The sequence below is a fragment of the Strix aluco genome, chromosome 5 (genome assembly GCF_031877795.1).
Source record: "Strix aluco isolate bStrAlu1 chromosome 5, bStrAlu1.hap1, whole genome shotgun sequence".
NCBI classification, from domain to species: domain Eukaryota; kingdom Metazoa; phylum Chordata; class Aves; order Strigiformes; family Strigidae; genus Strix; species Strix aluco.
In genome coordinates this window covers 32,655,168-32,671,858 of record NC_133935.1, presented here as the reverse complement: position 1 = coordinate 32,671,858, position 16,691 = coordinate 32,655,168, and the positions used below count along the sequence as shown (strand labels likewise).

Here is a 16,691-nt window from a genome sequence, read left to right as displayed (position 1 = left end):
CGCGGCCTGCCCGGAGCTGCTTTCGCCCGCCGCTCTTTCATGCGGCCGACACCCCTCCGGGTACCCCCAGGGTCCCACCGCCGGGGGGCCCAAAGCCCCCCCATCCTGCCAGTGTAACTATCGGGTTGCAGTAGCCACGGGGTGCGGCGGTGAAAGGGTGCCAGCAATGGGGTGCGGCAACAGGGGCGTGCGATGGCAGCGAGTGCCACACCGACCGGGTGCAGTGCTGGTAGCGTGTTAAAGCAATGGGGTGCATCGGCAACGGGATGCAGCAGCACTGCAGGGTGCAAGGCCGTGGGGTGCGATACCGGCTGGGGGGACGGTACCAATGGGGTGCCACGGCTGTGGGGCGCAGCACCGGTACGGTGCACCGGCAAGGGGGTGCGATACCAGCGGGGTGCGGTGGCCGTGGGGCGCAGCGGGGCGGGGTGCGATGCCGGGAGGGAGGGAGGGAGGGAGGGAGGGAGGTGGGAGCGGGCGGTCAGGTGATGCGGGCGGCATCATGTGAGCGGGGCCGGGCCGGGCCGGAATGGGCTGGGGTGAGGAGGGGAAGGGAGGGCAGAGGAGCTCCGTTCCCCGGCGGCAGCGATGGGGTCAGCGGTGCTGAGCGGGCTGGCCTTGGCCTTGGCCTTGGCCTTGGCCTTGGCCCTGGCCCTGGCCCTGCCCTCCGTGGCCCTGGAGAACGGGCTGGCGCTCACCCCCCCCATGGGCTGGCTGGCCTGGGAGAGGTTCCGCTGCAACGTGGACTGCCGGGCGGATCCCCGCAACTGCATCAGGTCAGCGGGGCGGGGAGCGGCGGGGAGCCCCCCTCGCCCCCCCGGGGATCCCTGCCAAGGAGGGGCTCGGCGCGGCATCTCCCCGCCCCCCCTGCCCCCTCCCCCCTCCGCGGGGTTCGGCAAGGAGGGCTTGTCCTGTGTGTCCCCTGCCCGTGGGAACCTGCTCGGAAACGTCGGGCTGGTGTCCGTGGTCTGCCCCGAGGGGTGGATGGCAGGGCAGGAGGGGATGGGTGGGTGGTCGGGTCGGACATCAGGCCCGGGACGGCTCTGGCCATGTCCGTGTCCCTGGGGTGAGCCCTGCAGTGGCAGGATCTGGGGGGCATGGTGCGTGCGAGGCGGGGGGGTTCAGGCGTCCTGGTGCTGGGGCTGGAGAACCTTCAGTGCGGATGGGTGTGGCTGGGCTTTGTGGGGTGTTGGGGAAATGCTTCTCCTCAGTGAGATCAATGAACAGGACATGGACGGGGTTTAAACGGGAGCCCTGGAGACCCTCCTGTATGGCCCAGGCCAGCCCTGTGGTCACCGACCCCCCAGAGTCCTCAGTTGGCCCCAAAGTCCTGCTGACTACCTCCACTGGTGGGGCATGGAGGTTGCAGTGTCTCAGCCTGTCACGTTCCTGTCCCCCCGATCTACAGTGAGACACTCTTCTTCGAGATGGCAGACCGCCTGGCAGAGGATGGCTGGAGGGAGCTGGGCTACGAGTACATCAACATTGACGACTGCTGGTCTGCCAAGCAGCGGGATGTGGCGGGACGGCTGGTTCCTGACCCAGAGAGGTTTCCCAGGGGGATTAAGGCTCTGGCTGACTACGTGAGTGCCTGCTGGGGATGGTGGGGATCTCTGTGTCCCCACACCACCATGGCAGGAGAACTGGGAGGGGGTGGAGGAACCTGGTCACTGGGTTGCACCTCGGACACACCTCGTCCCCTCTTGCAGCTCTCTTCTCCTTGTAGGTCCACGCCCGGGGCCTGAAGCTGGGCATTTATGGTGACTTGGGCACCCTCACCTGTGGGGGCTACCCAGGCACCACACTGGACCGTGTGGAGCTGGATGCCCAGACCTTTGCAGAGTGGGGTGTGGACATGCTGAAGCTGGATGGGTGCTACTCGTCGGGAGAGGAGCAGGCACAGGGTAAAGGCTCCCCGGCCGGCTGGCATTTCTTCCCTTGCTGCTTCAGTCAGGACGGATGGCTGTCTGCAGAAACGCTTGGCCAGCCAGTTCTTCCCTCATGTCTCCTGTTGCAGCTCTATGGCAAAGAGGAGGGAGTTTGGGTGCCCTAGAGCTGGTGTAAGGCAGGAGGCCAGGCTGGCCTGGGGTTTCCCTGGCCAGGCGGGCTGGAACACAGGCTGCTGCCAACTGCCTCCTTCACCAGTTGTCATCTTCTCTCCCTAAGGCTACCCAGAAATGGCGAGGGCCTTGAACGCCACAGGCCGCCCCATCGTCTACTCCTGCAGCTGGCCAGCATATCAGGGGGGGCTCCCCCCCAAGGTGAGGGTTGTCCCATCCAGTGGCTGTTTCCTGTGTCCCCTGTGCTGTGGGAGAGCTCTTGTCTGGGCGAGCTGCAGGAGCTGGGTGCTACACCCTGCTTATAGCTCCACCCCAGTAGGATGGGGCTGCAGGTCTCCAGAGGGGACGTGGCCTCCCTGCCAGGCATCTGGGGACACTTGGGGTTCCCAACATGGCTAGGTGATGGGAGTCTGGGGGAAGGAGGCACTGGACCATGCCCTCTTCACCCCACTCAGCTGGTGTGGGGTTGATCCTGACAGTCTGTTCTTCTGAGATGGGTCCTGTCTGATTTAAGTGCTTGAAATAGGATGTTACCCCTAGTAATGTTTCTTGAGAATTGACTGCATTTATTTATTTCTTCTTCCATTTTCTGAGTCATTCTCAAGCTGCCCTCATTCGTGCAGCTGATCATATTTCCCCATGGCCTCTGTGCTTGTTTTGCCAGACATCCTATCATACTGGGATGTGCCCAGTCACACAGAGATACGATTCTGTCCTTCTTGATAATATGATGTTGCCGTTCTACAGATCCCTCTGCCTTTCACACACTTTCTGGATGCTGCAGCTCTCAACAAGTGTGGCTGCCCTTTCTCCCCCACCTTGCAGACTGGGTCCTTTCTCCCTCCTGCCTGATCCTGTGCTCCTCTCCAGGTGAACTACACCATCCTGGCAAATGTCTGCAACCTGTGGCGTAACTATGACGACATCCAGGACTCCTGGGACAGTGTACTTTCCATCCTGGACTGGTTCTCCACAAACCAGGATGTGCTGCAGCCGGCAGCTGGCCCTGGCCACTGGAATGACCCAGACATGGTGCGGCTGGGTGGTGGGTGCTCTGACCCTGGCTGGGGACGGGGAATCTCCAGGGATCCCCTTCTAGGGGCAGGGCAAAGGAGGAGTGCCAGGAGCAAGAGTCCTGTTGCTTCAAAGAGGCAAAGCTAGTGTTGCCCTTGACTAAGCTGTGGGAAAAGCCTGTGGTTGCAATGAACCCTTCATGTCTCAAGTATGCCTGTTGAGTTGTCCATGTGTCCTTCCCTGCACAGCCTGAGCGGGGATAGTGGTGAAGCAAAGGGTGTTAGTGAGTGCATTTGAACATGTGCTGACAGCTCAGCACCTAATAGGGCAGGATCTCCTGGCAGTGGTAGGCAAAAGTGCGTGTGAGGTTTCCCATGCATGCTCCCTCCCAGCAGACTGCAACATCACCAAGGGTGACAAGCAGACAAGTTTCTAACCCTTTTCTGTCTCTCCCATCTTTTCACCCTCTCCCCTCCAGCTTATCATTGGAAACTTTGGCCTTAGCTATGAGCAGTCACGCTCCCAAATGGCCTTGTGGACAGTGATGGCAGCTCCACTCCTCATGTCCACAGATCTTCGCACCATCTCCCCGAGCGCCAAGGAGATCCTGCAGAACCGCCTGATGATCCAGATCAACCAGGACCCCCTGGGAATCCAGGGGCGCAGGATTGTCAAGGTTAGGGGGAAGGCGGATGTGTTTGGGAGAGCAGACAGGAGCAGCACAGGTTGTTGCAATAAGGGTGGAGAGGGAAACAATGCAGAGAAACATGATCAGGAGAGCTGTGGGAGCTGGGGACCTGCTGGTGTAGCAGCCCTGCAGGGCAAGGTCAGAAGTTACGGGCCAGCAGTGGTTCCAGCACTCTGCCTCACCCACCTGTCCCCACCCCTAGGAGAAATCCCACATCGAGGTGTTCCTGCGCCCGCTGTCCCAGGCTGCCAGCGCCCTTGTCTTCTTCAGCCGGAGGACAGATATGCCCTTCCTCTACACCACCAGCTTGGCCAAGCTCCACTTTCCCCAGGATGCCGTGTATGAGGTGAGCCCCACTGGCACACTGCATAGCAGGACAGCCCCACGGCACCTGGATCTCTCCAGCTCCCTCCTTTTGACACTCTTTCATTTTTGGGGGGGGAGGAACTCCCACTCCTGCCTCCAGGACGAAGGGGCAGCTGCCCATGGGGTTGCCCTCCTGTTGCCTGCTGTTGTGCCCTGTCCCACTATGCCGTGACAGTGACTGTGACTGGACCTCAGAATGAAAGGTCTGTGGAAATCCCGGTAGCCACCATTTCTCTCTTCCAGGTACAAGATGTGTACAGTGGGAAGATCATGAGTGGCTTAAAAACAGGAGACAACTTCTCGGTCGTTATTAACCCCTCGGGGGTGGTGATGTGGTATCTCTACCCCACGGCGCTCCCGGCGCAGCCCTGGCACGTTGTCGGACAGCAAGCCCCCGGCGAGGGTTTCCGCCCAGTCCTCCTGTGACAAGGCTCAGTGGATGGAAGTGTGGGTCAGTGCCGGCGTGAGCTGCGAGACCCTGGGACACGTGGCTTTTCACTGCACAAGTGCCTTTCACTGAAGCGCCCAGCAGTGCTGGGGAGTGACCATTCCTCCAGTACCAGCTTGGTGATATCTACTCACTCTGCGTAGAGCAGGAATTCTTGTTACCTGCCTCCTAAGGGTGTGCAGAGCATAATTCCTCGGTGATTGCAAAGCCCTGTGAGATCCTCCTGTGGAAGATGCCATACAAGCAGAGTCCAGCCACTGTTGGAGTTGGTCAGCTCTGACACCTGAGCACTGCTTCGAGCTGGGTACCACTGACTGCTGCAGTTTGAACTGTATCTGTTGAAAGGCTTTGGATGCTTTAGTATCTTCTAGGTTAGTGACCCCCCTCCATGTGTGCTGGCATTAGCCTCAAGTATCAGACCTGGTCACCTTCTTTCCTTTGCTATATTCAGCTTGGCTTAGAATAAGGGGCTGACAATAGGGCTGCATCCTTCCCTTGTACCCTCCTGTTGTGGTTTAAACCTGGCTGGCAACTAAGCACCACACAGCTGCTTGCTCACCCTCCCCTACCCCGGGGGAGGGGGGAGAGAATTGGAGGGGTAAAGGTAAGGAGACTCGTAAATTGAGATAAAAGTAATTTAATAATTGAAATAAAATTTAAATAATAATGATTATTAGAATAATAGTAATAATAGAATATACAGACGAGTAATGCACAGTGGAATTGCTCACTGCCTGCTGACCAATGCCCAGCCCATTCCTGGCTAGTGATCCCAGAGGAGAGAAAATCCTGAAACCACAATCCCCGAAGAGCAAGATGTTGTATGATGTGGAATATTCCATTGGACAGTTTGGGTCCGCTGCTCTGGCTCTGCTCCCTCCTAGCTTCTTGTGCACCTGTGTGCTAGCAGGACATGGGAAGTTGGAGAGTCCTTGATTTCATAGCAACAACTGAAAATGATCAGTATATTATCAACACTCTTCTCATGCCAAATCCCATACTGAATCCAAAACACAGCATTATTCTAGCTACTAAGAAGAAAAATTAGCTCTGTCCCAGCTGGAACCAAGACACCTCCCCAGGACCAAGAGCTCCTGGAGGTATGATGGTCCTGTGCAGAGACATTTTGCTTGCAGGCCTGCTCCTGCTGCCAGGATCCTGGAGTCCAGCACTACATCAGCCTACCATGCATGCTAGCATTGTGTTAAAGCCCCTCTGGTATTAGATCACAGCAAAGCAAAAACCTCCACTGGCCATGTATGACCCCAGCAGCCTTGCTGTGGTACAGCACCAAAAACTGCAGCGCCATAGTGTGTTGTGCACAAAGTTGTGTCAGGAAGATGCTAATGCTCAGCTGAGGCTGTCTTTTGAGTTGGGAGATGGTCACAGTTGCCTCTGAGCAGCAAGTTGCATCTTGTTCTTGCTCTAGCAGGGAATTCCTGCTAAAAGGGGGCTCAGGCCCTCTTCCAGCAGGCTGAGCACTCAGGGCTTCTCAGGGAAAGGCTCCTCCTTCTCTCAAGGGCAGCTCCATCCACAGCAGGAGGAGCCTGCACTAGTAAACTGGAAGTGACTGGCGGGACAGACTAAAGCCCTCAACTGCTTCACCTTCATACAGCACACATCCTATGAGGAGTTTCAGGGGAGACATGACCTGCCCCAACTGCCCTGGAGCAGGGTGCAGCCTTTGTGAAGATTGCTTCTTAAGATTCAGCCCAGGGACACCAACACAAGATTAAGCCTCAGACTGGGGAAATACCACATTTTATATTAGGGGGAAAAAAAAAAAATCCCCTTCCCATGCAAATGCTGGAGGGTTCCTGGTCATCCACTTACTCTGGTTTCTGCAGGACCAAATGTCTGATTCTGGCCACTTCCAGAAACTTTGTCTGAGTGCAGTGCAAAGATACTGAACACGATGCTCGCCATGCTAACATGAAAGGATAAGTGCACTTCATGTCTGTATACAGAAACTGGGTTTGTTCTTGGGGCGCGATTGAGACAAATTAACTGAAATAAAGGGGAAGCAGGTTACAGGCTCTCTGTTTCATGTTTATTCAGTGTTGCTAGCTACAGCTACATGGTTAATGTAGTATTACAGGATTATTACCTCAAAACAGGAACAACTGTGCAAAGAAACAGAACTGGTTTCCTGCCAGAGACTAGACTGATGCATAGTAGGAAATGGCTTTCGAGTAGTTACATGTTCAGCAGGGCAACGGCTTTCCTTGGCACAGGGGGAAAGAGATTTTACAGTCCAGAGTTAAGTGCCGTTTTCCTTTACCATGCATTTATTTTTCCCTCACTGGAAAAGAAATTGGCTAGTGAGGATTTCTGGACTTCCTCTTAAAACACATGCCTTCCCTCTGGCAGTAAATTTACATAGGAGAGGTGCTGTGAGTACAGCTGTAGGGCATAGCAGGGTGGTGACATGGCACCCCACCCCCCCACCCCCAAATGCAGTGTTGTGCCTGCCCTGAGGACATGAACACGTGCCAGTTCTGGGTCCCAGGGCGAGAGCCTTCCACCCTCCCCAGGAAGCAGGGCCACGAGCCCCACCTTCTTCTCGGGCCCCAGTTACTTGATTCCAGATCCAGGTTAGCCATGCACCAGGGAGAAAGGACTGGTCCACAGCCAACCCGAAAGACCACCACCCATGATGGCCGTTTATTCCAGCCTTCCGTGCAGTAGGCAAGAATGAAGATGAACACAACACACACAACAGCGAACAGGCAGCTAAAGGTATCAACACTCTTGTATTAAAGTGCAATTCAAAAAGTTACAAACATTCATGGTTGTGGTTTTTTTTTTTAAAATATAGTTATTAGAATATCTCTAACTCAGACTTAAAAGGTGTTTATAGGTTTACTTCCCCCTATGCAGGGCTAATTTAGGAATTCACACTTGCAAGTTGTGCAAGCCTCACTTACTGGAGAGACCTGGCACACAGGGAAGTAAGAGGGGAAACAGTCCTTCCCCTTCACTGTGAAGGTAGGAAGGCTGTACAAAGAATTACAATCACCCCATATGTAAAGGATCACCAGACTAGAGGAACTCTCTTCAGAGCAGGTTTAATGGCACTATGTCCTAAGGAAGAAAGAAAGGTTGTGGCTGAGCAGCCACTCTCTGCAGGAGAGCTGAGCATTAGTAACATCCACCCCAGACAGTGGTTCCCAGCTGAGAGAGGGCACTGCACCCCTAAGCCACCCAACTCCGGAATTCCAGCGCCGACCCTCCCACGCTGCTCAGATGTAGTCATACACACGCTGGCTGTAGTGGGCCGAGGAAGAGATGAAGGCCGGTTTTCCCCCGTGGAGCTAGCATGCAGCACAAGCTTGCTCAGCAGAGGGAGTCAGGGCTACAGGACCTGTCTCCTGACAAGGCTAGTGCCAGGTCGTCTTCCTAAAGGAACATATTTTGCTCCAAGGCAAGCAGCCTCCTGTGCAGCACTTGACTCCATTACGCTTGAAGAACAGCTGCTTGACACAGGATCACTGCACAGATATATGGGACCTGCTTCTAGGAGAGGGAAAGGAAGACTGATTTGCACGCCTGCGAGTCTCAACTCCCTGCCCTGTGGCACACCTTTGTTTGCTTTTCTATTCGATGCCTACAAAGGCAGGCTGACTGGGGTCCATCCCCTTCCCTCTTGCACAGCCCAACGCTTCAATGTCTCTTAGGATGCACTTCCCAAGTTCGTCACATGACTGTTAGTCTAGGACATGAAACACACTGTTTCAGCACGATACAGGACTTCCAGAGTCCCATCTCACACTGAGCTGTGCCAGAATTTAAGGAAATTTAACACCTTTCTGGGGCACCCAAGGGTATATGCAAGGAACCTCATGGCTCTCTATACCTTTCCCCTTGAATGGTGCTTCAGAAGTCAAAAGTTTGGCATTCCAAGTAGTTTTACTCCAAGATCCCAGAGCCTTCATATTTTAGTCCTAGATTAGTGATGTAGTCTACTGGTGGTTTAAGAAGTAGTCCATCTCTCTCCTCAAGCCAATGGCAGAGCAAAAGGTTAGTGCTTCAACCCCATGAGATAAAGCAAATAAGCAGGAAAGTGCTGTTGTTCTGCCTTGTATTGCCACTGACTTAATGTTTAAGGAGGGCAGGTGCTCAGCTGCCCAGCACTACATGTATTGTATATATACAAAGGGACCTAGAGATATGCTAACCCAAGGGGTAGTAACAGCCAAGTTGTCTTCAGGGAGAGAGAGTGTGGGAGGCTGGTTGCAATTTCCTTCTGTTAGTTGTTCTTCTTATCCTCAGGAGGTGCATAAGGAGGTGGCTGATCCTGGAAGGAGACACAGTAGAGTCAACAACCCTGCTCATTTTATGATGAGCTCTTCCCAGGCTTGGCTTGCAAGAAATGACCCCTATTCAGTGAGCTACAGAGCCAGGTGCTGTGTTTTAAGCTCTAATTTCATCACACCATTCCTCTCTAGTATCAGTTATGCTCCAGGATATATGCTGCCTCCCATAACGTTTCTAGTAAAGGTCCCCTCAAAACCAGGTAACAAATGGTCTATTGCAAATAGACCATATAATCTGTTTTAATCGCCATCCTCCCTTCACATCCAAGGCTTTGTCTCTGTTGATACTCATAGCTCTGACCCAGCAGACAGCAAGCCCCTGGGCTGAGGGCCAGCTTTACTGCTCCATTGGTCTCCAGCCCACCAGAGAGCCAGGCAAGGCAGGGAAAGGCACATGCAGACTGGCTGCCACGTACCAGATGTAGGCTACAGCCTACCTACCGGCTGCCACTGACTGAACGGTGAGAGACCTCCCCATCTCCATACAGCCCAGAAAAAAAAATGAAAGAGAAACCCACACGCTCTCGTCCTTAAGTGACCTGCTCTTCCTTAACTCTCCCCACTTTCAGGCCCAACAGAAGCAGAGAGCTCTGTGTGTTCTCTGTGCCCATGCAAATTTGTTATGCCTTTAAGAGTAAGACAAGTACCAAATGGCTGTTACTGGATGCATCTTTAAGGTCCTCCTCCTTTCCTGACTGAGGATTTAACAAGCCTTCTTCATGGGACCAACATCCATGCTCCCCTCCCAGGAAAATGCATGCTTTCTGTGCATGTTCAATATGAAGGCACACCAGACTTTGCTAGAAAAGCAAACCCCTGCCTCTATCAGTGACAGAAGAGGGAGCAGGCACCCACAGACCACAGGCACAGTACTCACCATGGGCATGTACACATTGTGTGGGTTGGCGGGGTTGTAATACGCACTGGAAGCGGCTTCCATGGCCTTACTGCCCCCTAAAAAGGGAAGAAAAGAAGCCATCTTACACTGCCTTAGGCCCAAGCCCCAGAGCCTGCTCCCCAGCCACAGCTCTTCTGAGGAGGCAACAAAGGCCCAAAGAGCCAACAGCAACTGCAGCAAGCTGCATTTGAACTCCCAGCAGTTCAGGAAAGCTGCAAGCTGGCTACAGCTGACCACAAGCTGTGGAGTGCAGAGCTGAGCAGCTCCCCCCACCCTCTGTTATCTCAAATAATAGATCAAGATGACTTTGAGCTCCTGCAACAGCATCAGCTTCCCCACCTCATGCTACGCCCACGTCACCCACAGCCCAAGCCCCCCCACACCCTTTTGCACCCAGACCCTGGCAGTCCCCCAGTCCCATTTACCTGGCATTCCTGGGCCCACCCAGGCTGGGGGAGCTGAGGGGGCTGAGGGTCCTGCAGGAGATGGCCCAGAGTAGGGGGGAGGGGGTGGCACATACATGGGGTTCATGTTTGGAAGTGGTGGGTAAATACCTGAAAAAGACGACACCGGATTGATGCTTTGGACCGTGGCAACGAGACAGAGAGGAAGAGAGTTCACAGGCCCAGCAGCACATTAGCCCTGGACAAGGTCAGGGAAGCTCTGCAGGCTTGGCAGGGATGCAGACAGCAGGGATTCGACATTTTGCCTGTCATGCCAGCAGGCAACAATTCTGTGCCAAGCAGCAGCACAATTTACAAAACACATTTTCACCTCCCACCCAGCTGCAACTAGAGAGACACACGGGTGCGATCAACAGCACACGACAGATTTTTGCAAGGACAAGGTTCCTTGATGGAGAAAAAACTACGGTAACCCTCACAGTACCATTGTGATTTCTTTACAACTAACACCAAACACACCCTGCCAGTCATCATCACACAACTTCCAAACCTGGAGTCTGGGCATATGGATATCCCATAGGCTGTGGAGAAGGTCCATAGGCATTCATCGGAGGTGGTGCATAAGGATAGGGTCCGTTTGGTGGTGGAGGAGCAGCATAGCCCCCCGGCACAGACGAATAACCCCCAGGAGCAGGCGGGGTGGGTGTGTACCCTCCGGGCACAGGTGTGTAGCCATAGCCAGGGTTCTGGAGAGGAACGCCACTAGAAGCTGAGGAGCACATGTTTAGTAAGCCAGACATCCTTTTGTTACAACTAAATGTATAGAATAAAAGGAAAATAGTCCTGTTCATGCAGCACCACTTCCTTTCATCTAAATTCGCTATACACTCCTGGCATAGTACTGTGTTTGAACAGCATTAGTCTCCTCGCTGCACGTTCACAGGGTGCTAAAGGAAACCAGCTGCAAAATACTAGCTATCAGGTACCAGTTCCATCACAGAGCTCCCACCGCTGGAAGAAAAGACAATTCTAAAGCAAGTATTGGTAGGGTGGTTTTTCCTTCTTTTTAAACTTTCTTATCAGAAAAAAACATACAATTCCCCCCCCTCCCATCTGAAAGTTTTAAATAGAAGTTATTTTTTAAAATTTATTTTTCCCCCCCTCTCCAAACATGCATGTTAACTTCCTCCATTTTACTCCACTATTATAGAAGCAAGCTGAGGGTAGGTAAGTTTTTCACCATCACAAATTTGAACTTTATGCCAGGAAGAATAAAGTTCTGTAGAAAAAGCTGATCTGTCTCAGAAGCACAAACCCCAGAATATTCCAACTGCACAAAGCACTAAGATGAAAGAAAGAAAAAGGACTGGAAGGAAAAACAAAAGTTCCCTTGGAAAAAGAAAAAATGCATAGGGTACCCTTCTCCCCATGAAGTTCAAAAAGAACATTATTCTCTAACTAGCTCAGCCAGCCATGGGGGAACTGCAGGCTCTGAAGATCCCTTACCATTAGAGGCAGCTTTGAACATCAGCTGTCCAAACTCAATTGCTCCTCCACTGTTGAAAGTCAGTTTAAATGTCCCCTGCCCTTCCCAGCCACCTAGGAGAGAGAGAATTAGAATTGAAAGAGACTATTAATCTCCCCAGTAGCAGTCAAGACAACAAAACAGTTAATACTTCAATTTTTTTTTTTTTTTTCAAAACTATTTTGAGTCCTATTGCCAGAGGGAAAGAGTCAAGGCATTGCTATCAGATGCCCCCAGAAATAGTATCTCAAGAAAATCAGGATTTTATTTTTTTACCCTTTAAAAGACAATCCCCACTATAGTTACACAGAAGCAGCCTACTCCAGATACTAGGTTGTCTTGTTCTTTCTTGAAAGGTTTAATAGAACCTAATAATGAACACAATGTAAAGAACACTTAATTCACTGAGGATTTTAATTGAAAGCCCTCAAATGAAGTTTTATTGTTGACCTCAGTGGACTACAGATCAGGATCTGCAACTGAGGCTGGGATTTAAATCAAATGCAACATTTTTAATCTCTGACTCACAGAAGCTCAGATCATAAATGCTTAAGTATAATAGCATTTTTCAGAAAAAATGCAAGTAGGCAGTGATATTGCAAGATAAGTAAGAGTAGGGGCTTTTGTGGTGGGTTTTTTGGGGGGTGCTTTGGTTTTTTTGGTGTTTTTAGAAAAAAGATATCATTTAAATAAAAGATTTCATAAAGTAAGATTTATCTTCCTTGTATAACAATGAAGTTAGTAAAAGTAGAGATAGTCTCTTGGGGACAAAGCAGAAATAAAGTACAGAAATACAACAAAACAATCCTGCATGGATAAAGTCATCCCCTTGGAGATTCCCCTCTTTAAAATCACTGTCTTAGTGTGATTTCAGCTCGAGAAAGTGGGCTGGTCCACAATCCTCAGAAGACCCAGTTACTTTAAAACATTGTTACGAACAGAAGCGAAAGCATAAGCTCTTCAGATGCCACGGAAATGTACATAAACAAATTCCAGGGCTGAAGAGGGAAGCCTTGGTTTTAATCCATTTATCTTCTGCAATTCTCCATGTTTTGTCACAACCGTGACTGTAACTTCCCACAGTTTCATCACTAAATTGGGCACAAAGCTCAATCAATGATACACAGCAGCATCCTAAATGCACGTAAACATATCCAAGTTGGTAAGCGACTACTGTACTCAAAAAAAAAGTGCTTGCTAATTCTGTCTATCAATGCCAATGACTGGCGACTTGGTCACTTACCCACCCTTCCAGGTCAAAGACAGGAGAAAATAAGCACACGCGGAAAGCGAGCACACACAGACATACACAGCAAGACAGAATTTACAGGATTAAACAAAAGTCACACCGTGAAAGTCAGTTACTGGCTTTGGGGGCAGGATGTACCTCAGAAGCAGTGCCTTAAAGTTCAGAAGACACAAGTTACCTCAGCGTGGACAGGCTAACTGTACTGTCACAGCTACTCTGTCTGTCCTTCTTGTGCACATAAGCCATCTATCTGATGTTCAGCAGAAAAGGACTTGTGACACTTGGGAAGAGTTCAGTCTACAAAGCACAGGCACATACCTCCTGCCTCGGCTTGAATCTGTCCTTTGATGTAGTTGGCAGAGAAAACAGGCTGCTCGATTGAGCATCCTTTCACCAAATAAAACGGCATCATGAAAGACAGCATAGGATCCTTGCCCTTCGACACAAAGATCATCTGCAAGACAGGAGGGAACACCTCTGAATTACTTGAATTAGATATAAAGGGTGGTCATGGAGTTCTAGCTGTAGCAGCATCCTGCTATAACAACAGGGTAACGTAACTCCTAGTGTCAGTATGCACTGTGTAACTTCACAGCTTTAATACTGCAGGATCCCAAACAGATTTGATGGCACATGGCTCACTCGCCTGCAGCATGTCTGTTGCAAAATAATACACCACTTAAAACACACATGCACATTTACAGAGTTTTATTGTTTTGCTTTTTAAGGATAAGCTATGACAGTTTTCAAAGAAAGTAATACTGACTGACACATTATATGAAATATATTCTCTAGACAGTGATTTCCAGGACTGCACATGCCTTTGTAGGGAATTGGGATTGTGAAACAGGCATGCACTATCCTATTTTCACTTTCCCTTCTCCAATCTAGTACTCTCAGTGGTTCCTCCCGTAACAAAAATCACTTTTTCTATCACCAGCTAGGTTTCTGGTCTAAAGTCTACAAGATCCCTTGAGAAAGAAGCAGCCCTGCTGGCACCACACTTACCCTGTAAGGGGTGAGATACAGCATCCCTTTCTTGGTGCCTTTGAAGGCTTCAGGCTTGCCCGTCACGTCACTGAAGGAGAGCTCCACATCTTTACACTGTTTGAGAACACTGTAGGAGGAAATCAAGACAAATTGGAGAGACAAACTCAGCAACAGCTCTGACACACACCCCCCCCATCATTACAGGGAGGGGGATAGCACACCAGGAACTCTGAATATTATCCCAAAAGACTCATTTCTGATGTGGGCCCTGCTGTTTTCCCTTTGAACAGAGAGGGATGATTTATGCAGTGGAAGAATTCATCTTCTCACCTGTGACAACCCTTGCTCCTCCTCCACAAAGGGAAGCTTTAAATGACAGTTTCTCTTTCTGTGCCCAAAACCATCAGGCTGAGGAATTCCTCTTCCACATGAGAAGAGCCTCAGCCCAAAGGTCAGGGCACAGAAAGGGTTGAGGTGTCTGAAACCACGCCCGTGAAGCCAAGGTATCATCTCAGAGCAAGCTTCTCTCTCCAGGTCCATGCTCAAATCCAGGACTGGCCACCGCACAGAAAAACAGCACTGCTGCAACACCACACCCACTGTGCAAACCAAGGAAGTTGCTTTACTAATACCCTCACTGCTGACCCTGCTTCACATGATTTAAGTAAATATTTGTAGTAACAGCACCATGCTAAGGAACAAAACAAGGAGCCAGCAATGTCAGCAATAAAGTTATTATTGTTGGATATCTACAGGAACATTAGTAAAGTTTGCTAATGACACAAAGCCAGATGAGAACTGTGAACACTGCAGGGTCAGGGGTATGAAGCTGTCTGAAAAATTAAATATATTTTCAGGAAAAATGAGTGAACTTGGGAAAGCATGTCACTGAATCTAGAGGGCAGATCCTAAACATACCACCTAGTAAGAAAATTTGCAGAACAAACAAGAGCCTTGGGGGTGACAAGCTTGCAGCGTGTTACAGTGGCAGAAGAATCTGAGGCGTTTTATGGTTCAAGAGCATGAATAAAGAAAACACAAAATCCTAAGCCAATACAAGCCTGACGAGCCCGGATCTAAAGTAATCCTTATGTAGTCTGATCAGCATACTGTAGAAGTCAGATCAAGTCAGGAAACCGCAAAATTATTGGGGGAAGGGAGCAATCAGCAGGCCCATCATGTGGGAAAACAACCAAAAGCCCTGTAGTTTCAGGTCACGTGCTTTTTAGGGAGAAAAACCTAACAGTACAGATGTATCAAAAATGCAGTTATTCAAGGAGGAAGACACTAAAAAGTCTAGCTTTAATGAGAAAAACCCAACCTGACCAAGAAATTCTACTGGGTCATTACTTCATATCTGAGCTAGATGCAGATTTCTCAGACTGTCTGGGAGGGAGGGACTGACTGATGAGGCAGGAAAGCTCTTTCCATTTCCAAGATGCAAACAGGAAACACTTCTTCTAAGCTAAATAAAATCAACTCCTTGACAGCTTGGATCTTACCAGAACACTTCCTCAACCATGCCCCGTAGCAGTGCTTCTCGTCAGTTTGCCTCACTGGGAAGAATTGCTACATAGTCACCGTAATGTTTACTCCTTCCCAGCTGCTCCCAAGCAAATACCATGCAGCCACCACCACTGGGCATAATTAGGCAGCTGAACTGGTTTACACCTTCATGCCCGTCCAGGACTGTCACAGGAGAGGTGTGCACCCCACGGAGCCATGCTGCACCCACCTGTGACTAAGCAGCACCTCGAAGAATAGGTTGAGGTCAAGGATTGAGAAATCTCTTTAAACCAGCAAAAGCTCTACATGTCAAAGGTCAGTTACGAAGTCAACATTATCTGGAGAGTATTTTTGGAGTGCATTTTTCCTATTGTTTACCAGCCCCAAACCAACTTGATGATCTTTTACCAGGCCTCTGGTTTCTAAGATTTCTCTAGCCAAGCCCAGGATGTGGGGAGGACCCAAACACAATCAAAGCGAAGCCCAAGCCCGTCAAGCTGGTCTGTCGATCCCCACTCGGGGCGAGGGCGGGCGTCGAGCAGCCGGCTGGCTTTCGGGAAGAGGCGTTCCTCCTGCGCCGAGGAGGGGACCTGCTCTGCCCAGGCCTCGCCTCTGACGAGCTTTCCTTAGTTTGAATCCAAGTGATTAGGACCCCGACCTTAAGCGGTCTCTGCCTCTCTGACATCACTAATTGCATAACATAAAAAAAAGACAATTCCTTGTCTTTAACAGGCAGCTCACTCTTCACCCAGGACGTGCGCTAGAGTGGCACCGCCGAGCTTCACCACGGACGGCGGGGCAGCTCTGCCGGCTCCAGCCAGGCCTGCTTCCCGCTGCCTGCCCCAGCCCGCTCCCCCGCAGCCGGGGAGGATTTAATAACACAGCCTCCAAGGCGGGCCGGGCCGGGGGGCCGTCCCAGCAGGGTCGGTCTACCTCCCACCACCGGGCCCCGCCGGCCCCCGGCCCAGCCCTGATGCGAGGAGGAACCCCCCAACCCGGCCCGGTCCGGCCCGACCCCGCCCCGCCCCACAAGCCCCCACGGCCCCGCAGCCGCCCACCGGTACCTCTCAGCATTGGGGATGACGACACCACCCTCCTGCGAGTGGTTCCTGTTCAGCGCCATCTTGCCCACCCCCTCCGCTGGCCCCGCCCCTGACCCTGTGACACCACCCCCCGTGACGCCCCCCAGCGGGCGGCGGGCGCGAAGGCGGAAATGAGGCGCCGGCG

The 16,691-nt window shown here is 51.4% G+C and overlaps 2 protein-coding genes across 4 annotated transcripts; one reads left to right on the top strand and one right to left on the bottom strand.

Annotated features, from left to right (window-relative positions):
- Positions 1-14: 14 nt before the first annotated feature.
- NAGA (alpha-N-acetylgalactosaminidase) lies at positions 15-6,612 on the top strand. Of its 2 annotated transcripts, none has more exons than XM_074826803.1 (8): positions 15-113; positions 1,409-1,583; positions 1,727-1,904; positions 2,167-2,261; positions 2,931-3,092; positions 3,553-3,750; positions 3,965-4,108; positions 4,372-6,612. In XM_074826803.1, exons 1-8 carry the CDS (start codon positions 40-42, stop codon positions 4,552-4,554), a joined length of 1,209 nt encoding a protein of 402 aa, XP_074682904.1. In that variant the 5' UTR covers positions 15-39; the 3' UTR covers positions 4,555-6,612. The 2 variants fall into 2 exon arrangements, with proteins under 2 accessions (XP_074682904.1, XP_074682903.1); XM_074826802.1 differs by lacking the exon at positions 15-113 and adding an exon at positions 507-776.
- Positions 6,613-7,310: 698 nt separating this feature from the next.
- Positions 7,311-16,621, bottom strand: WBP2NL (WBP2 N-terminal like). 2 transcript variants are annotated; one of them, XM_074826806.1, is made up of 9 exons: positions 16,529-16,613; positions 14,289-14,557; positions 13,977-14,085; positions 13,287-13,422; positions 11,701-11,793; positions 10,745-10,963; positions 10,216-10,344; positions 9,770-9,846; positions 7,311-8,873 (listed from the first exon to the last, which is right to left on the bottom strand). In XM_074826806.1, the coding sequence occupies exons 3-9, from the start codon at positions 13,998-14,000 to the stop codon at positions 8,826-8,828; spliced, it is 726 nt and encodes a 241-aa protein (XP_074682907.1). In that variant the 5' UTR covers positions 14,001-14,085; positions 14,289-14,557; positions 16,529-16,613; the 3' UTR covers positions 7,311-8,825. The 2 variants fall into 2 exon arrangements, with proteins under 2 accessions (XP_074682907.1, XP_074682905.1); XM_074826804.1 differs by lacking the exon at positions 14,289-14,557 and having other exon boundaries at positions 16,529-16,621.
- Between the last annotated feature and the right edge of the window lie 70 nt (positions 16,622-16,691).

Coding starts and splice junctions, on each gene's coding strand:
- NAGA (XM_074826802.1), top strand. CDS start 589: ATGGGGTCAGCGGTGCTGAGCGGGCTGGCCTTGGCCTTGGCCTTGGCC. Junction 777..1,408: donor GATCCCCGCAACTGCATCAG/GTCAGCGGGGCG, acceptor CCCGATCTACAG/TGAGACACTCTTCTTCGAGA. Junction 4,109..4,371: donor CCCAGGATGCCGTGTATGAG/GTGAGCCCCACT, acceptor TCTCTCTTCCAG/GTACAAGATGTGTACAGTGG.
- WBP2NL (XM_074826804.1), bottom strand. CDS start 16,587: ATGGCGCTGAACAGGAACCACTCGCAGGAGGGTGGTGTCGTCATCCCC. Junction 14,086..16,528: donor GTCATCCCCAATGCTGAGAG/GTACCGGTGGGC, acceptor TTCCTCCTACAG/TGTTCTCAAACAGTGTAAAG. Junction 10,964..11,700: donor GTTCAAAGCTGCCTCTAATG/GTAAGGGATCTT, acceptor TGTGCTCCTCAG/CTTCTAGTGGCGTTCCTCTC.